General features: G+C 42.5%; 1 protein-coding gene across 1 annotated transcript in view; it reads left to right on the forward strand.

Moving 5' to 3' along the window:
• The first annotated feature begins 4786 nt into the window (after positions 1–4786).
• The window catches only part of il17rd (interleukin 17 receptor D), a 93424-nt gene continuing 83329 nt past the window's right edge, over positions 4787–14881 (forward strand). Inside the window, exon 1 of the mRNA XM_086001616.1 lies at positions 4787–5040. Within this exon, the coding sequence (XP_085857742.1) occupies positions 4915–5040 (126 nt within the window). The 5' untranslated portion in view covers positions 4787–4914. The remainder of the gene's footprint in view (positions 5041–14881) is intronic.

Raw genomic sequence — 14881 nt, forward strand, 5'->3', positions numbered from 1 at the left:
AAAAAGTGCAAGGGCTGAGGCTCCTCCAATGCTACCATCTGAATCCCCATACCTGCCTCACTCGTAGTCACACCCACTCACTCGGAATCACACCCTCTTTTCAGCTCCAGATTCCAGTTCAGAAATGCATTGCATTTTAAACTTGTTTCACATCTGTAACAAAATGTAACATCTGCAGTTTGATATTTGCACTGGCTGACGCACTAGGTTTGAAAATCTGCGGTCTTTCTGATGCAATCCTGCTGTAAGTCTGGTAGAAATGTGGCAGAATAGCAGTGAATTAAATACATTGGGTCTCAGCCTGCACTGGCAGTTTCCATGGGGTGTTCTTTGGGGTGAAGCCTTTGCCAGGCCCAAACAAGTTCACTGGCATAAGATGCAAATGGCTGGGGGAGGGGACTCCCAGGCCAGGATATTTCTCATCACCTGGCTTGGTGGAAACAGCCATACTGGCCTGCCATCCAGCAAATGTGGACCCATCTTACAAATTTAAATAAGGGCCCGGATTTTGCGGTCAGCGACAAATGAACAGCGCTGGATGTTCATTACACTTACCCTTGCCCACAGAATTTATGTGGGCTTTTTCACTTTGACTTGTGGTTATAAGACAGTTAAAGCAGTCCGGCGTCCTCTACAGGGGATCTGTGGCATGTCTGCGCAACCAATCAGATTGAAGAATCCTTATTGAGGCTTGCAGAGTCTAAACCAGAAGTGTAAGTTAGAATATTTAATTCAATGCAAAATCATGTACAGAAAGTGAAATAAAGAGAATATGGGATTAAAAGAGACAGAAAGAAAAATGTAATTTTAATTTTTAATTTTTCAAATCCGAAGGAATGAGACTTGTAAAAGTAAATTTTCAGTGCCAGAGAGGTTGTTTTGCAGTAATTAAGACTTATCACGCCATTAAAAATTAATTTACACTTGAATGGACAAACGCAATTTTTTCTGGCATGTTTAGTGGGTAACTAGTGGATAAGTGCCGCAATATCATGCTCTTCATGCATTTTAATGCCTAATCGCTTGGTGAGCAAAACCTGTGGAGGAGCAGGGCAAATCGGACAGCGACTTCCTGATTTCCACATTTAACTGCACATGTGCGGATGCCAGAAGTTGCTGTCCAATTTACTCCTTAATAACGGCGAGCATTGATAGTATCACCGTTATTCTTACTGCAAATTCCGGGCCCTTAGGGCTTTTATAAATGGGCTGATGGGGCATTTCTGGCATCTTTCTGAGGGGGCACACTTGGCCGCATTGTGCAGCCTCCTCAGGCAGGCAGGCAGGCGCCTAAGATGCACGCTTAGTGATTTGGGCAACCGTCTGGGTTATTCAAATCAGGTGACCTAACCCCACAAACTTTAGTGGGGTCAGTGCCAGAGTCACAGACTGGCACTTTGGCTGAAATGAATGGCTTGCATGTTTCTGACCCTACCAATTTAATATATTTCCAAGTATACAACGACCTTAATAACCAAGAGAATATCCAGGTCTCTTCAATGAAGGTGATTTGCTTTCAGGACTAAAGCAAACAACCATTTTCTTTACAAAGAGCAATGATGCATGTGCTCCCTGTTGTGAACTCCCAGGCAAAAGCTATACTATTAAAGTGGCTTGTGCAGTGGCTCCAGCTTTCATTGTATCACAGAAGTTATCAGATACCGCAATGTCCTCCGTAACAAATAGAGATGCCCATTGGTATTTTTTTAGTAGTTACCTTACTGACTTTACTTCCACTAATGATGTTTATCAGAACTCCCTTGCAATTCTTTTTCTGAGATATCCTGCCTGTCTTACTTGTGGAAACAAAAATCATATTTGACTACTTGTCATTCCATATCCTGTATTTCTCTTCTGTTACACGACTGCAGTCTTCTAGCCATGGTCAGTCCACCTGCTGCATGATGATTAAAAAAAACCTGAAATCCTTAAAAGCAGGCACTGTATTATACAAAAATACTAATCAGTGGGAGGGAGTTAAAAGCTGTAATCCAATTTTCGGGTTCAGGTGACATTCACAAAGTGCCTGAACTTTGCCCTCATTGCTGATCTAATTAATTCAATTGGATTATAGTTGTTTGCTCCCCTACACTTACCTAATATTCATCTTCATATTGGGTTGCTTGTGTTTACTGCAGTTGTGCCACAATGTGAGTACAAAGTCAACACAGTATGTATTTTTGGTTTTCAATGTATTGAATTAATATGTACACTAAAGTTCAACAGTTAAATGCTGTGCACTCATTGGTAGCTGTGGTTAATTCCAAGACTGTTACACTCCTGCTTCTAATGACAAAAAGAAAATTAATTTTAAAAAATGCATCTTTGTTGAAGTTAAAACATTAACTCATGGTATAAATAGAATCCAAGGAGTTTACAACAACAACAACTTACATTTATATAGTGCCTTTAGTACAGTAAAATGTCCCAAAGCACTTAACAGAAGCGTAATCAGATGAAACTTGACACCAAGGCAAAGAAGGAGAAATTAGGGCAGGTCGGTTTAAAGGCACCCCTTAAAGGAAGAGAAAGGTGGAAAGGCTCACAGAGGGAATTCCAGAGCTTAGGGCCTAGACAGCTGGATGCATGGTTGCCAATGGTGGGGGATGCACAAGGGGCTAGAGTTAGAGGAACGCAGAGTTTTCAGTGGGTTGTAGGGCTGGAGGAGTTTCCAGAGAAAGGATGGGGCAAAGCCATGGAGGGATTTGAAAATGAGGATTGGAGTTTTAAAATTCAGGCGCTGGTGAACTGGGAGCCAATGTAGGTCAGTGAGCACAGGGGCGATGGGTGAACAAGACTTGGTGCGAATTAGGATACGGGCAGGAGACTTTTGGATGAACTCAAGTTTATGGAGGGTGGAAAATGGGAGGCCGACCAGGAGACTATTGGAATAGCCAAGTCTAGAGGTAACAAAAGCATGGATGAGGTTTTCAGCAGCAGATGGGCTGAGGCCGGTGGTGGAGATGGGCAATATTACGATATAAGGGTTTTATTGAGGACAAGGGCATGAATGTGGAGGTGTGTGAGGAGCATTGAAGATAGAATTATAAAAATGATCTTATCAATTCCACCACTCATTTATAATTTGGTTCCCCTCACTCATAGAATAGAATCTGCATTGATTGGCCAAACATTAAACACAAACTGAAATATTGAGCTTATTTTTTCATTTTTCTCCTTTCATTTCCTCTGATAAGCTTGCTTTACCCTCCTCTGTGGAAAGGAGGACTTCATCCAAGATTGCAATTCCATAGGTGGCAGCGCTTCTCACAAAGATGGTCATCTGTGAGCCTAGATATTGAATGCCAGCATGTTGTTCAACTGTGAAGGCCATCACATTTCTGTTATTCTAAGTTATCCCTGGTGCAAGTATAGCTTCTGGGATTTCAGCATGCCAATGCCATAGGCCCTCAGCTAAATATATTTTAGTGGTGAATCATCAAGCAGATCGCTGTGAGGCTTCCATGGAGAGACAGTGAGTTGGTGGAGGTTGGCAGAGACAGAGGTGGCAACCGTCATCCATGCCTTCAACATCCCCGAGCTCGATTTGGCTCAACAGTCTCCCGATCTCCACCCAACACAAACGCCAACACATGCAGAACTCAATCCTTCCCATCCTATCCCACACCAAGGGATGTTTCCCTACCTTAAAGGCACTATAGAAGTGTTATCCTGTGATATTCAGGGCAGTAGGGATACACACTGCCCATCTTAGGGAGGTTGAGCCATTTGGAAATAAGAATAATAGAGGATATTAGTGGTATGGGGGCAATTGAGGTATCTGAATCAAATCAAATCAAATCAACTTTTATTGTCATTGTTAGTGCACAAGTGCAGTACAACGAAATGTAGGCTTGCGGCTCCCGAGAGTGTACAATTTGGATTAGGACACTTAAACATTTCAACATACATTTGTACATATATATTAGCATAAATATGACCATAATAAAGTGCATCGGCAGATATGCAGGCTTTAGTGTTTATTTGTGGAGTTCAGTAGGATGACAGCCCTGGGAAAGAAGCTGTTCCTAAATCTGGTCGTACGGGTGCGAATGCATCTGTAGCGTCTTCCAGATGGTAGGAGGGCGAACAGACTGTGGCTGGGGTGGGTAGGGTCTTTGATGATGGACCGTGCCCTCCGTAGGCAGCGTTTCTGATATATATGTTCTATGGTCGGTAGCCGGGTGCCGGTAATGCGTTGGGCAGTTTTGACTACCCGCTGCAGGGCTTTCCGGTCATGGGAGCTACAGCTGCCGTACCATACCGTGATACAGTTTGTCAGGATGCTCTCTATAGTGCAGCGGTAGAAGTTAGAGAGGATCGGGGGTGACAGATTACATCCCTTCAGCCTCCTCAAGAAATATAGGCGCTGCTGGGCCTTCTTCACCAGAGAGGAGGTGTTGAGGGACCAGGAGAGGTCTTCCGTGATGTGGACTCCGAGGAACTTAAAGCTGGCCACCCTTTCCACCTCCGCCCCATTGATGTGGATCACAAGTGATGCTAATAATATTGTGGAGAAACGGTGATTAAAAAACATTCTGAGGAAGGGGAGGTAAAAGAAAATCACTGGGAAACTGATGAGTCGTGAAAGCAGGGGCTAGGAAATATTGGGAATTTTGAAAATATGAGGGAGAGTTGGGTACAAAAATTATTGAAGAAGCTTGTAATGCCGTAATGTGAGTAAAGGCATTTAAATCCGAAACAAAAATGTAAAATGCTGGAAACACGCAGTTAGGCCAGGCAGCAGTTTGTGAACAGGAGGAGGAGGTGGTTCCGGGGCCGGCGGTGCTGAGGGACTTGTCCTCCCTCACAGCAGCGCTGCCCAGGTGGGGGGTCCGCCGACCAACTTCAGCACCACGCCGAGCAGCGGGCGAGTGCGCATGCGCCGTGGCGGCTGTCGGTGGGCTCGGGACGATGGCAGCGGGGCTGAAAGTTTGCGTTTTGCTGCTGACTTTCTGCATTGTTTGGGAGCGCGGGCGCAAGGTCGCTGCCGCCGCCGCCAGGTCCAAGCAGCGGGGTTCACCGGCGTGCCCGTCAAAAGTAAGCAAAGAGGTTTCTTGTGTAGATACGAATCGTTGCAAGTTTCTTTCTTCTGCTGAGGTGCAGCGGGCTGAGACGGTTTGAAAAAAAAACTGCGCCCCAAAAGAGCCGCGGCATCTGATCGGAAAGGGGTCTTATTTTTGTTTTAATTTTCATTGCGTTTAAACTTTTTAGACTGCATTATTTTGGATGTCGACATCTTCTAGATAAATCAGTAAATCCGAGTGCAGCTTTCAATGGAGTGAGTTTGAGTTACTGAAGGAAAAGAAGCAATAATCAGAACTTTAATTTGATTGGAAACAAAGCTGCAAAGTGAGGAGTCGGTCCGTTTGCAATCTCTGTTTGTGGTTTAGCACCGACTGAACTCCCAGTCAGTGGACTGTTTTGCATTAAAGACAGATTCGCTGCTCGCAGCCCAGTCAGTCATCGGGAGGTTTCCTTTATCTCCAGAGGCTTATTTGACCTGACCTGTCCTGTTGAGTGATACGGTGCCTTTTGTTATTTTAATGAATAAAGCTCGACCTTTTTACCTTCGATTGATCAAAGTGTTAGCAACAAGTGTAACCGCTTTCCTTCGCCAGTTTCATTTCCCATTGCACATCGTGTAATCTGGAGAGATTCAGACTGCAAGATTGCGGCAGCATTTTTTTTTTGTTTTTAAGGAAAAGGAGAAATCTGCGGGGAGCCTTTATTTAAAGGCAGAGTTGGTGCAGTGATGAATGACCGAATGCCCCCGAAAGCATTGTTTGTGGGGGCACGATTGCCTTTGAACTGAGACCTCAGTCGGAAGTAAAGTGGCCCATTTGTGACTGCATTAAATTCCTTGGCATTTCCTCTTTTTAACCGCAGGCCACTTCGCATACAGACCAGCTGGCTGATTGCAACTTTTGAGTCTGCAAACAGGGCAGAACTCTTTAATCACTAGGGTGCTTACTTTGTTAGGTCTTGGTAACTTTGTCAGATGTTTTTTAAGTTATTGGTTAGCAAATTCCTAAATCGCGGTGGTTTCTGCAGGATCGCAAAGTGAGATGTAGATAAAAACATATTTAAACAACTTTTTCTTTTGTCATTCACTTATGGTTAATGTTTCGGAATGTGTTACATTGCTGTGGTGCATTATATTTGTAACATGCTACAAATGATATACAATTCAGAATAGCTGGTGGACATCCCAGGCGGTTTATGGTCTCTGGTTCCCAGATGGTGTTTGATTGTGTTTACCCCTGGGGCCATTTGTCCCGCTTCTCCCCCCTCACATACACACACTTTGTTTTAAATGAGCCATGTTACCCTTCTGTGTTCTTATAACTTGTTAGGTTGCCTTGTGCCTTCTGATGGCAGTTTTTTCTAAGTCGGGGATGTTCTTGATGTGGTTGCCTGCTTTTGGCAGTATTTCAAGAATGGGGACTAGATCTTGAAAATAAATTTCCCTGGCTTGACCTCAGTAAATACATATCTTTTCAGATTTGCCCATATCCCATTGAATTTGAACTCATTGGTTGGTGGGGAAAACTTCTCTGCCATCACTTCATAATGAAGCACCATTGAGCTGCCAGTGGAGAGAAATTAGGGAGTTTCCCGCGCCATAAGGCTCGAGGGATTGGGTTTGGTAGGGCTTGGAAGAGGTGTGTTGGATCTGATTCCGTAAGTAGCCATGGGATGCTTTTCCTATTTCTTTCAAAGGGTTCTCGGATTGCTGGGGTGTACTTCTATTGTTGACAGTCCTCTGTACCATGCCCAGTGGCTGTGGTTATTTGGTTGTGTAGGGCATCACGGCCAAGGCTGATTCTATATTTATGCAACAGACAATAATATATATTTCTAGCATGGTAATGGGAATTCTGGCTGAATGATTTTCTTGCTCGCATAGCCCAAGTCCAATTGTCGTGGACTTATTGCTGGCCTGTGAATTCAGTTAACTCTGAACACCAAAAAATGAGCCTGGGGCATTGCTGTTTATGCATAGCTCAGTTCCACATCAGGTGCTGCATTTGCCTACTGAGCCACCATATGTACTCTTTATTGTGCAACTTATAACTAGGAATTAACATGAGCAATGCATTTCGAACAAAATGTTGTGGGACATTGCTGGTGCAGGGCTGGTAATCTGAACAATTCAAGTGGATATATAAAATCTAAACTTTAACTAAAAAATATTTTAATATATTCAATAGACATTGGAATTATTTAATTTAAAGGTTTTTTTAAAAGGTTAGAGCACACATTTAAAGAACACGATTCCTTGTATGTTTAAAGGAAATAGTACGATGTACTGGAATTCTGAATGAATTTAGAACTGATGGTGGATATCATTTTTCTATACACTGAATATCAAACTAGATTTATACACCTTGCACTCCCCACATCACTAGTTTTTTTAATTACCTAATATATAAAGGCGATATCTTTAAAATATATCCTTCATTCCACAAACATCTGGGCTCACTGTGCAGATTTCATAATAGTTGAAAATAGAAAATATTTATATTCTGTTTTGGGCTTCAGAAGGAATTTACATTGTTCCAATTGCTTGCAAATTATTGTATATTCTTTCATAAAATTATTTTTGCTGAGTCAGTATTTCCAGTGTTTTTGATAGCTTTTTAAAAAGCTCTTAAATACATCTTGAATTAATAAGTAATTAAACACCCAGATCTTGATCATGGTAGCCTGAGTTTGGGCAAAATAAACTTGAGGTACAAGTAAACTATGAGGTTGCTTGGCAATATGGTTTCAAGACTTCATGCTCTGCTCTGGAAGTTGCCCCAAAAAATAAAATATCTCCTTGTAAATGTGATTTTAGTGAGTGAAGCAATTTTTTTCCTTTTCCTGGAAACAAGGATACAGTCTTGCATGTACTTTTATTGACGTAACTAAGATAACTTGCCTAAATTACATTACATAGGATATACGGCACAGAAACAAGCCATTTGGCCCAACCAGTCCCTGCCGGTGTTTATGCTCCACTCGAGCCTCCTCCTGTCTTTCCTCATCTAACTCTATCAGCATAACCCTCTATCCCCTTCTCCCTCATATGCTTGTCCAGCCTCCCCTTAAATGCATCTATAATATTTGCTTCAACCACTTCGTGTGGTAGCAAGTTCCACATTCTCACCACTCTTTGGGTAAAGAAGTTTCTTCTGAATTCCCTATTGGATTTCTTGGCGACTATCTTATATTGATGGCCTCTAGTTATGCTCTTCCCCACAAGTGGAAACATTCTCTCTGTATCCACTCTATCAAAACCTTTCATAATTTTAACGACCTCTATTAGGTCACCCCTCAGTCGCCTTTTTTCAAGAGAAAAGAGATCCAGCCTGTTCATCCTTTCCTGATTTGTATACCCTCGCATTTGTGGTATCATGATCCTGGCAATGAGGTTGGATTATACTATTCAGCTGTAGAGAAAGCAGCATCACGGCTAAGTTCAATGTTGTTCTCATCCAATGTCCACAAATGTGTGCTTTCTAGCAGGGTCTCCGATCAATAGTAAGAACCTCAGTTCCTCCCTTCCCCCAACTTAGAGACACTGAAGCCAATTGTAGTGTCCTCAGCAATGCTCTGGCTGAGACCAGCTAATTTGGAACAAATCAAGGACTGGATCTAGGAACTTAACTTGTCTGCTTTACTCCGAGCCGCACTATGTAATGCATTTATCAACTTCATCCATCAGTAAGGTGCCCTGAAGCAGTATGCCTCTAATCTTCACAGCAGCATCCATGTATTTCTAGAGAATTGCAGCTTTAACCATTTTATACAAACTATTTGTTGCATAGACTGGGGATAATGGGTGCTCTCAGAAATATTTTGTGACTGCACACATACAGACACTGATATGGAATCTTAATTCGTAATATAAAAATAAAAACTGCTGGAAGGACATTAAATCTCCCAGCATTTGAAAATAAAAAAGATGGGTTAATATTTTGGTTAAAGACCTATCATCAGAACTTTGAAATCTAATCTGCAATATGCAGAATGTGCCTTAATGTTATTGTAATGCAAAAAGGAGTGATTAGATCTAGAATATGTTTGAAATTGCCTGCTTATATCATCAGTCGAGTTTTGTTGTGTAGACATTCTGGAGACTAGACAGCAAAAGCAGCCTCTGAAAATGAGCAGCAGTATAATTATGGAGGGGCTCTGTTTTCTATTAAAATCAATGGGGACCTGGGCCTGGTTAGTTGCAGCATGTTGATGACATCACTGAAGGAAGTGGGGGAAAATCCCTGCTTGAAGGTTAGCTTTCTGGTGTTAGTGAAGTGTCGGCTGCAGTGAAATGTTTTATTGGTTTCTGTGCTGTCTATCTTTTAGCTTACCCCCTCCTAGTTCTAATGATTTGCAGTTGCTTGTTATTGTAACTAGGGAGGCGGGGGGGCAGAAGCGAGTGAATTTTCAGCAAGGCTTCTGATTGTAGGAGCTTGAGTTTAAAAAAAAACCATTTTATGGTTGAATCAGGATTTCCATAAACCCTCTCTTTTATTTATTTGCACCGGCCACAATTGTTTGTGCTACAACTGAAATTGAACTGAACAAAAGCGGATCCGTGATACCATGGAGCTTGTGGGCAATATGCAAAACTGGCAACCTGCTAAGCTGAGCAGTAAAAATCTGACAGAAATCAGAGAAAGCCCTGTGGCTCATCAAGTTAATGGGGAGCGATCGGGGGTATTTAAGTTCTGAATTTGGGTCACTTACTGGGCTCACGTTTGTGTAAAGTCATTTCTTCCTCCAGAACTGAGTTTGTGATTTCCAGTAGTGGTTCTAATCCTTTTGAGGATAAAATGTCTTGCATTTCAGCTGTGACTGCTGGTTTTGTTCACTCCTGTCTGTGGTTGTCATTACTCTCTTGGAGCAGGAAACTGAAGACAAAGTCCCTAAAGCATTTTTAGACTTTTTTTTGGAGGGGGGGGGGGGGTGGAAATAATAGAATTTATTGTACTGGATGTCATCTGCTATATCACTCCAGCAGCATAAGCTGGCGCAGACTGAGCAGGAAATACTTCCATATAAAATCAGTTCAAGCTTGTGGAGAATGCTACATGTGTCTGATTTCTGGCACAAATTGCTGACAGCTGCTGTTTGCTGTTCCTTCCTCAGGTCTTGAAGCTCGTGTGTATGTAACTTCATCACTTTTTGAAGAGCAGTATCCCTTTACCAACAATCTCCATGGTAATGACAGCTTAAATTAGGCAGTCAGAATTCATCAAGTAGTGATCCTGGCATACATGCTCTGATTTCCAAGTGGGAGCTGTCAGTGTCTTAAACAGGTTGCCACAATAACATTTAGAGTTATATGAGGGCTGCTTTTGTTTTAATTTATTTAATTCAGACATTTTTTGCGGGGAAGGGGGAGTGGGGTCAGCTGGTGTCTGATACACATGGAAACCAATCACCTATGTTTTGAGTCTCCAAACCAAGCTACTGAGAAATTTCTGTTCATCCAGTATGCAGACTCTCTTCAAAAATGGACACGTCCCACCGACCCAAGTCCAGGATACTGAACTGAAAGTTGGTAGGGCCAAGATATAATGTCATCAAGTACTTGCAGGGGTACTGCTGGAGTTAAACATCCTATGCCTTGTCCAGCTAGGACCAACCTACTTGTTAGGATATTGGCTTGCAGGGTTGTCTGAATCCAAATGGGAAGAATCCCAGCACCAAGTGACAGGTCTATCCCACCAGATTCGAGTAGTGAATCAAGATAGTTAGTCAATGAATGATCAACAGTGCTCTGGCGTACAGTGGGCCTGCCTGATTCAGGTATTGGTTAATAAGTCCACCACAGAGGGCTGTCTTAGTTCCAGACTTTCATCATGGGCATGTCATCTTGAAGCCACCTTGACATGGAAGAGAACCTGCTTACCTCCATTCCCGCAACCCCCTCACCTCCCCACCCCACTCCCCCACACAAATAGAAATGACAACAATTCCCTCCTCTCAAAACAATCATCAAGTTCGGTTCCCTGTTGATTATATGATTTATTTTTTGCCGGTTGTGTCCCCTCACCCTTGAAGATGTTGACTCCTTGTTGGGTAGAGTTCTATGGGTGCTGCTCACCCTCTGGCACCTCACCCAAGTGCCATTCTTCATGAGTGAGCCTTGAGAGTGACTATGGGGAGGCTATGAAGGCATCACGGTTAAGTCGTATTCTGTCTTCACTTGATCCTCATGCATACTTCTAATAGGAGTCACTGGGTGGTGATTAGGAGCAGAAACCGTAAACTATTTTCCTCTTTCTAGCCCAGGGATGCCAAGGATGATTGTATGAACTTAACCCTGCTCCCCCTTCCATTCAAGATCCATGAACTTCCTGGTCTGTATGGCTCAGTTAATTACCAGAGGAATTTGTTGAGCCCTTGGGAAACCAAAGATACAATTTAAAAATAAAACACAATTTACAGGCAGATCTGAGGAGGTCTGGTGAAACGTTACACGTGGAGAACAGGCAACAGGTCAGATTGAGGAGTCGAGTGCCTTCATGTAAGTACTTTGGTCTGGAGTTTCTTCTCGATTGCACTCTCTTTTTCAGCACACTTCGGCTGAAACCGATGCAACAGATTGTGGAATTTTAAGCGCAATTCGCGTTCAGCGCAACTCGATTGTTTGTGATCTTTTGCGCTAGTTTTAAAAACATCGCGCTGGAAGCAGACCCCACCCACAAAACTGGACACGCCCCCAGGGTGAATCAATCACCATTGGGATTTTCCGCTTATTATGTGCATTTGTAGGCCTTCAGGGAGGCGTGGGGGGTGGAAACATTTTTCAAAACGGGAATCTGCAATTGCGCCCAAAGCGGAAACTCTACCCTTTTGTTCCTTAATCAGTTTCTGGTGCAAAATAATGTGGGTTCAGTTGGGGCAGAACCTGCAAATAAAACTCAATCGCTTTATTTCATATCATATCTTCAAAACTAACCCAGTGACCCAGCTGGCATGTAACAGAGCCATACTGATCAGCAGGTCACAGGCTTGTTGCGTACACAGCCTGCATTGAATTTGCTGATCTTGGCTGTGGTTACATTGGCATCAGTGGTCTTGAGTTACAGAGGAGAAAATCAGCTAGGTTTCCTGTTACAGGAAACTTTTTTTTATCCGGCACCGACGTGGTGCCGGTTCATCAAAAATTCCGGATAACCGAAAGCTATAGTAAAAGATACGGAGCTGAGAGCTCCGTATAAAGCAACAAACCCTGAAGTTCAGAACAATGGCCACAAGTTCCAAGTGTCTCTGTAGCTTAGCAACAGCTGCAGCCACACCCTTGCACAGCAACAGATCGAGGAAGGCAAGTAATAAAACTTACCTGAACCTACTCCTGAATTTTGCCGGTTAACCGAGATTTCCGGTTATTTAGGTGCCGGTAAATCGAAAGTTTCCTGTATTAACTGCCAGTGACCTCTGTTGAGAAGCATGCATTTGTGCTTGACAGAGATGTGCCCTCTACCCCTACCTAATGATTACTACATTAAAGGCGCGATATAAATGCAAATTGTTGTTGTTGAACAGCCTGCTGCAGTTAGTATCCAGTTTCACATTTGAAGAGTGGCCACTTGGCTGAGGCATTGGAGGACAGCTGGCACCTGCGAGATCTCACCTATGCAAAAAATCAGTGGTTTCAGGAGAGGGTAAGGGGGGAAATATTCGAGGGGCAAAAAAATCCAGCTGCTGCATTGATATACTTTGGTGCTTTTTGCTATATGACACATTGCTCTTTGATGAGGTGGTATATTTAAATAGCAACCCTAATACAGTGGCACCCATTTGAGGACTCGTGGCCGTCACACACTGCTCTGCCTTATTTTCTTACTTGGTGCTGCCACCCCTAATCGGGGCCTATTGGAGGCTGTTTCTTTGCTTTGATTTTCGCAGCTGCACATCTATGAACAGGGACCTTAATGTGGTAACCTCATGCTGCATTTAAAATGTGTTGAGGTGACGCTGTTCAGTATAAAGGCCCATCTCCTGCGAAATTCTCATTTAAGTTATAATAAAATTCAGTTTTGCGTGTGGCTGTTGTGCGTTATGATCCAAAGAAGCAGAGATTGGCAACAGCATCTGGCTCTGTTCGGTTGGAGGTAAGTAGAGGCCGATATGGGTGACTGGGGGTTGCCAACTTAACATTACCGAGAGCCATTGATGGCAGGAGCGCTGCACATCTAAATATTAAAGTACCAATTGTTTTACATGGTATTTTACAATATCCCTCCCCATCTCCCTTACAATTAAAAATATTTCCAAGTAGCTGCAGATTTCTGCCTTTTCCAACAGGTTGTTGGGGCTGGCACTATTTATTTGTCTGTACTCTGCTGATAATTTCCCATCGATGTACTGTTAACAAAATGGGAACTTTGGAATCAGACATGGGTTTGTGCAGAAACAATGTTCTGAGACCCAGTAATGACACATTCAGACAAAAAAATCTCCTTGTTTTCATTTATGTTTAAAGCCAAGAAGAAATACAAGTACAGGTACAAGAATTTCCAGGTATTAAATCAAGTAAATAATTTCTTCAACCATTTGCCAAATACATTTTCTATCATAATTAAAGCAGATTTTTATTGTATTTCTGCTGCGTAGCACCCACGACTACCTACCAGTTTATTGGGACCTGCAGCTTGCCTCTAATGAGGGTCACCCCTGCTGTAATAAATGTACACAGCTGTAACTGTTTGAGCACCCACACAGAAGGCTGAGCATAATTATGGTTCCCCAGATGTGGTTCCAGAGCATGTACTGAAATCCAAAGCCAGGAAGAAATAATCCTTTAGAAGGCTGTCAAAATCAAATGTAAGAGGAGTTCCAGCTTCAGTAAGATTGTATAATAAGCAGAAACAAAAACAGAAAATGCTGGAAACGCACAGGTCAGTCAGCATTTGTGGAGCAAACAGAAAGGTTAACATTTTCAACGCAGACTCTACTATAAAACTAAAAAATTAGAGATGGACATGTGTAACAGGATAGCGGGGTTGCGGGGGGGAAATAACAAAATTTTTTGTCTTATAACACTCCTGTGAAGCGCCTTGGGACGTTTTACTATGTTAAAGGCGATATATAAATACAAGTTGTTGTTGCTGTTGTTGTTAGACCATTCCTTGAGAATCCCATGCCCTTTCGGTGGTAGTAACTCTACAATGGGTATAAGTGTTCCTGGGTTAGAGAAAGGGAAAATCAGCCAGGGTTCCTGCTCCAGATCACTGTACAGTGATCTCTGCTGAATTACATGTGTGTGGAAGTTGGGTTTGGAAAGAATGGAGGCAGAGTTCAGCTGTGATGCCCCCATGCTTAAAGAGCCTGCCAACATGGATTGGCGAGCCTCACATAAACTGACCAATTAGATTATCTGGTGATTGCTTCATTTGCTGTTTGTTGAGCTGCTGTATTTGCCTACATAACAACAGTGCCTGCATTTCAAAAGTAATCCATGGATTGTAAACTTCTTTGGGAAGTCTGGAAGACATAATAAGCACCATATAAATGCAAATTCTTTCATTAGTTGGGCAAAGTACTGGCGGATTGCTGCCATTGTAAATCTTTGCCCAGGCATGACTTGGCATCTTTGCACGAGGGAAGAAAGTTGAAATAATAACTGTTTTGCTTTCTGTTTTTTTTTTAAAGAATGAAAAATGTTGCATTATATGGCACCTTATCACATCTCTTAAACTTCTCCAAGTGCTTTGTGTACAATGAATTACTTTGAAATGTTGTACCTTTTGTGTGCAGCAGCATCTGGCAAAGAGCAATGAAATAAATAACCAGTTAGTCTATTTCTGGTAGTGTTGGTTCAATTCAATTTTTTATTTGCCATATGTAACCAGCACAAGTACGAGTACAATGGAATGCT

The sequence above is a fragment of the Somniosus microcephalus genome, chromosome 11 (assembly GCF_052327205.1).
Source record: "Somniosus microcephalus isolate GS21.2 chromosome 11, FLI_Smic_1.0, whole genome shotgun sequence".
Taxonomy (NCBI): domain Eukaryota; kingdom Metazoa; phylum Chordata; class Chondrichthyes; order Squaliformes; family Somniosidae; genus Somniosus; species Somniosus microcephalus.